Source organism: Pygoscelis adeliae, unplaced genomic scaffold (assembly GCF_000699105.1).
Source record: "Pygoscelis adeliae isolate BGI_AS28 unplaced genomic scaffold, ASM69910v1 Scaffold108, whole genome shotgun sequence".
Lineage (NCBI taxonomy): Eukaryota > Metazoa > Chordata > Aves > Sphenisciformes > Spheniscidae > Pygoscelis > Pygoscelis adeliae.
Window position 1 is genome coordinate 7692050 of NW_008825498.1, and position 6000 is coordinate 7698049.

At 41.0% G+C, this 6000-nt stretch overlaps 1 protein-coding gene across 1 annotated transcript in view; it reads left to right on the plus strand.

Annotated features, from left to right (window-relative positions):
• Positions 1-1420, plus strand: part of ZNF521 (zinc finger protein 521) — a 229419-nt gene extending 227999 nt beyond the window's left edge. Inside the window, exon 9 of the mRNA XM_009331439.1 lies at positions 593-1420. Within this exon, the coding sequence (XP_009329714.1) occupies positions 593-622 (30 nt within the window). The 3' untranslated portion in view covers positions 623-1420. The remainder of the gene's footprint in view (positions 1-592) is intronic.
• The last annotated feature ends 4580 nt before the right edge of the window (positions 1421-6000 follow it).

The window sequence follows — 6000 nt, forward strand, 5'->3', positions numbered from 1 at the left end:
TTGAAATAGCATCTCTCATCCCTAAAAGTGGTCGTCTCGATTAAGGCAGCGGCAGCAAAGAGGGTGAAACTTGTGTTTGCTGCTGGATTTGGTGATTACTCTTATGGGAAAGGAGAATTTCAGGCTCCAAAGTCCATGCTGTGTCACCTCACATAAGGCACTGCATTCACTTGAGGAAAAATACCTGTGGTTTTTGGTGACTGAAGGAAGGGCTGTGGCAGCCCCTCCTGTTTTCTTCTCAGTCTTTGACCTCTCTGCTAGGCACAGAATAACTCTTACCGGAATATACTGTGTATACTGTTTAGGGGGAAATAGGTTTTAATGCAATAAAACATTTGAAGTGGTACCACAGTCTAGGAAGCACAGTCCAATTAGCATATTTTTGGTTTGTAGGCAGCAAGGTCTTTTATGGCAAATAAATGCACTTCTCGTTTGCATAATGCATAAACCATGAGCCGTATGTGAGTGGACACCAGAACTGCTGACCTGTTGGGATATGTTGCTGATATGTTGGGAGACTTGTTCTTGCATCTTTCTTTCGCACAGAAATGGCTGTCCTGTGACTAAGCTGTTTCTTTTATTTTTGTTACAGAATCATACGATGACCCAGCACAGCAGTTAGTGCAAGGCCCGTCTCTTCCAGAGAACTCTTTGTGGCACAAAAAGGGAACACGTTTTACTCTTTGCACGAAACTTTCATTGTTAATGTATATTATTCAGAAACATTGTATTGTACCATAAAACTTGTATTATCGAAACTGTTGGATGTTCATGTGTTTGAACTTTTGAGCACCGGATAGACTTCCTGTATATAAAGTGTTGCACATGTATTATGTTGTCTGATACTAAAATGGTCTTATAAAGACAAGTGGACTTGGGCCCTATTCAAGAAAGATACAAATAATAATAATACTGTGTGAGGGGAAAAAAATAGCTTAAGAAAAAGTGTCATTTTCAAGGAGGAGGGAGAAAGTAATAGCTATGTTCCATTACAGCTCTGTTTGGCCTTCCTTTCGTTTAAACTTCAGTCTAGAAATCTCTCTTTTGGTATACAAACGGATGAATCCAAGACTATTTTTTATCGCTGAAGATTCTTGCAAAAAATGAAGAGACTCTTTCTCACAGAGCAGGAACCCACAGTTGAATAAGGCCCGTATATATATTTGTAAGCCTTGCGATATGACAGATAGCATTACCATATATGCAATAGTTGTTATGTAGATTGTCAAAGAAATTTTTTTTTCTGGATACCATTTGAAGCTTTGAGTGTTCAAGACTTTCCTTAATGATTTCACACGGCCAAATTCTTGAATCAGTTGAACTAACCTGTATGTTACTGTTATTAATGTTTACTCTGCGGTCTGAACCTGGAGATTACTGGAATTGTTTTCCAAAAGGAAATAAATTCAGTTTACCATTATGTGTGAGTGTGCTTGTGTTTTGTCTTTTTCCTTTGAAAGTAGCATTATTATTACTGCTCCTGTAGTACTTAAAGGACCACCAAGATCTGGAATCTCATTGTATCAGGACCTATACACTGCTCAGTAGGAGAAGGTCACTTTTCTCAGAGCTGGACATTTAACTAAATGTAATTGTACAAGCAGATCTGCTGGCCCACTGCAAAGCAACGTGTGCTTGAGGGTAATATTCACTGTTTTCTGGTTTTGTTGGTTAGTTTGGTTTATTTGGCAGTCTCAACAATTTCATACCTGTACACTTGACATGTTGGTTGCCAGAGGAGTCACCGCACATCTTCTGTGTATAATTATCGGTGTATTTCAATGTGGTATTATTTAGTGAGTTGGGTCTAGTACTGACAACCGGGAGCCACCGCAGCTCTGCCAGTAGCACTGTTAACCTCACATCCCTCACCCTCTCTTCTGAGGTGGGTAGCAGAATCGGAGGTGGTGCACACTGCGGGATGATGCTCGCTAGCACCACTGCCCCGGGGGAGCTGTCGCAAGACCTCACAGCTTTTGGCTCCTGACTGCCTGCAACTTCGAGAAGAAGAAAGAAGGGGATAAAAACTCTCTCTGCCTATCAGTATCCCCCACCCTCCAGCTCACCTACGAAAGACGACCAAAAAACCATTCTCCAGCTATTTTAGTATCTTACCCTATTGCTTGAATTACTGGATTCATCCCATGGAAACTAGTGTTGCTGAAATACTGCAGTTAAAAGAGCTGCACGTCACAACAGTCCAAATGGCTGGAGCTGCTTGCCTATTGCTGTCAGGGCAGATATAAAATGTGATTTCCAGTTTGCTGAATGTCACATTTTGACTCTCCACAGATGGAGGATGGAGAGGAAAGAAGTAAAGTCTGAAAGTCTCTGGTTACCAGATACTCCAAGAAAAAATGTGTCATGTTTAAAACTCCAGCTTTGAAAATATTGTGCATTTTTTGCCAAATGCAAAGAAGAAATTGCTGGGTTTTGTGTGAATATCTCATTTGTGCTGACAAAAGAATAAATACAGGCACGAGTACACAAGGCTTGTAAAATGCCAGTTCTATTTATAAGTCAGAAACTGTTCCCATTCTTATTAATATATTACTCATCTCAGCCAAATTGAATGCGATGATATGTTCTTTATTTTGACAGATACCTTAAAGGACATTTCAGCCTTCATGTGTGAAAGTGTGACATGTTGGTTAAGACTGAAAATAACATGTTTCTAGTAGAGTTCAAGTATATAAGAAATATTACACCCTACTGTTTTTGTAAATGCCAGAGTGCCACTGAGTCGAGACAGATGGTAGCTGGGAAAGATGCAATCTTATAATCAAAAGCTAAAATATGTCAAAAATATGTTAGCAAGCAAAACATAGCATATTACTAGCGTCTCATGTCATGACAGCTTGCAAAACATGCAAAGATGTTGAATTTCTAGATATGTAAATAAAGGAACAGTAAACAGAGCAACAGCAAATGTGATGAAGACTTTATGCATCGATTGTCCTTTCAGGTCGGTGCGGGGGAATAGACGGGTCTTACGGCCGCAGGAGGCCCCGGGTGGCTTCTGAGAGCTGGCTGCTAGTATCAAGTGCTGGAATCCTCTTACCTTTTCTAAAGTAACAGGTTTCTCAGTGATACCTAAATAGCTGTTTAAATAGATTATGGAAGACATCCAAACTTCCCAATGAGAACTGAGTATTCCGTGGGGAATTACCACAGCGTTTAGAAAAATCAACAGGAGAGGCAGATCATCTTGCCTGTTGGAAGAAGAGACGCGGCCCTCTGTGTGTGCGTGTGCATTTCAGCTATGGCATGCCTTTCTCTGTCCTGGGTCAGCAAAAGCTAAGAGAAGCCCCTCCTCATACCCTTAACCTAATGTGAAAGGATAAATCTGTTCAAAGGTTGTGTGGAGAGATTGATGGACAAGGTATCCTTTTACCTCTGAGACTGGCTTTATTCCCAAGATTTCAAGTGGACATGAGTTTTACTGTAAGTGATAGTTTAATAAAATGATTAGTCCTTCTGCTGTTTGCCAGAGCTGTGTTTAGGAAATGTCACAGACCTAACGCAGGTATATATATGGAATTTATACTGCAGAAGTGAAGCAATCTACCCAGATAATATCTGAGCACAGGATTTATGAGGAAATGCATTGATTCTTTATCTGAACAAAAGATGATCTGGGAATAAATGATGTGTATTAGGACTATGAAATTCAGCTACCCAAAATAGCAGGTTTTACCATCATGTACATTTTCATAGCTGGTTGCCTAAGTTAGACTTCCCAATCCATTTTAGGTGGTTCAGTTCACAGGGAGGTTATCAGAACTTAGAATCACAGAGTGGTTTGGGTTGGAAGGGACCTCTAAAGGTCACGTAGTCCAACCCCCCTGCAATGAGCAGGGACATCTTCAACTAGATCAGGTTGCTCAGAGCCCTGTCCAGCCTGACCTTGAATGTTTCCAGGGATGGGGCATCCACCACCTCTCTGGGCAACCTCTGCCAGTGTTTCACCACCCTCAGCGTAAAAAATTTCTTCCTTGTATCTAATCTAAATGTACCCTCTTTCAGTTTAAAACCCCTTGTCCTGTCACAACAGGCCCTGCTAAAAAGTTTGTCCCCATCTTTCTTATAAGCCCCCTTTAAGTACTGAAAGGCCACAATAAGGTTTCCCTGGAGCCTTCTCCTCTCCAGGCTGAACAACCCCAACTCTCAGCCTTTCCTCATAGGAGAGGTGTTCCATCCCCCCAAATCATTTTTGTGGCCCTCTTCTGGACCTGCTCCAACAGGTCCGTGTCTTTCTTATGCTGAGGGCTCCAGAGCTGGACGCAGTACTGCAGGTGGGGTCTCGAGAGCAGAGTAGAGGGGCAGAATCACCTCCCTCGACCTGCTGGCCACGCTTCTTTTGATGCAGCCCAGGATACGGTTGGCCTTCTGGGCTGCGAGCGCACATGGTCGGCTTCTTTGATCTTCTTTGGTTCACTCCTAGTCCAGTGCTCTCATTGCTTTCCCTGATTTAGGAGTCACTCTACAAACACCAAAAGGAATAGTTCAAAGTCTCTGCCTAGGACACGTTAACAGTTATCACTTCCTTCCCGCTAGCACGTGGAAAGCTGAGTCCTCTCCATGTCTCAGTGACTGGGCTTTTATTAGTAATTCTGGCATGACCACTCACTTTGTTTCATTACCACTGTCCTCAACAACAGAGAAAGAGAGACGTCCCTTCCTTACCAACATATGGCACCTTCTATTTATAACAAGATTAACAATTCATTCACACCTTGATTGAATCCCGCTTTATTGAGATGTCACAACAGATTCTCACAGCCTGCAAAGGGAAAGACTTACAAATGTTAATATTGTGACAACCAGGACACATAAAAGTAAATGAATTATAATTGGTGACAATTAAAAATAGCTCAGTGTGAAAACAGAATATTGTGCTGCTGTTGCAGCCCTGTCTAGGATGAGGCAATGTGAAGGACTCCGTAGAATAAGACCGTCCATGAACTCAGAAATGTTACCTTGATTCCTGTCTAATGTGTTCAGTCATACGCTGATGCTCAATTAATGTTCACACGCCCTTTACATCTTAGTGGGCAATGTGCCATTCTCTTTAAAGTATTTGCTTCACTGCTCTGTAGCAGCACAAAAATAAACAAGTTTAGGCCTGTTTTACCAATTCCATTTAATACATCTATTTTCCCTCCCCATGTTGCTTCCCTTATTTGTGTGCAGAAGATTTCTTTAATTATTATTATTGTTGTTGCTGTTGTTAGTAGTAGTAGTGAACTGTGAATGCTATAGCAATGCACTCCCCCAGGAGCTGGGCGGTCCCCGGCCACCAACTCTTGTGTGCAGATCTTCTTCTGTGTGTGGCACACAAAAGCCTGACAAGGTCTCACTCATGTTTCAAAGCTCGCTCTCTTTTCAGAGCTATTTGTTATTGTCTCCACCATCACAAGTTTAAAAAAGGAAAGTTAATTAAATATGGAACAAGACTGAGCAACATCTTTTAAACCATCATGTCATTAGAATTGGATCCCTCTGAGAGCTGCTTAAAAGGGTTTTGAGAACAATGACTGTTCAATCAGATATTTATGGGCATAGTTATGTAAACACACTCTTTATTGTCTATGTATATTTAATATAATTATCAGTTTTGTACTCGGACTCTCAGGAGACCCAACAAATCACAGTGTTGCTTTGAAAATGTCAGCAGAAAAGACAATTACGTTGTGAGCAAATATTCATAAATTATATTAAAAAGTCCTGTGAAAATGTACCCTGTGTTGCAGAACTGCTTTTGCACTAGCAGAATCATCACTGCCTTTCTTTGATTTAAACTCTTCTTGTTAGTAACAAGGAAGTTGCTTGAAACAAACCTTTAACACTAAAAAGCCTTCTGTTCCTGACTATGGGTCAAAGTAAGTTGTAGACAAATTCAAAGGGCTTATTCATTTTGTTATTAATATGCTGGGATCTTTATTTAGAGATTCCTAAATAAGGTTTCTTGAAATCAGAGGTAAAAACTGTTTGCACAAG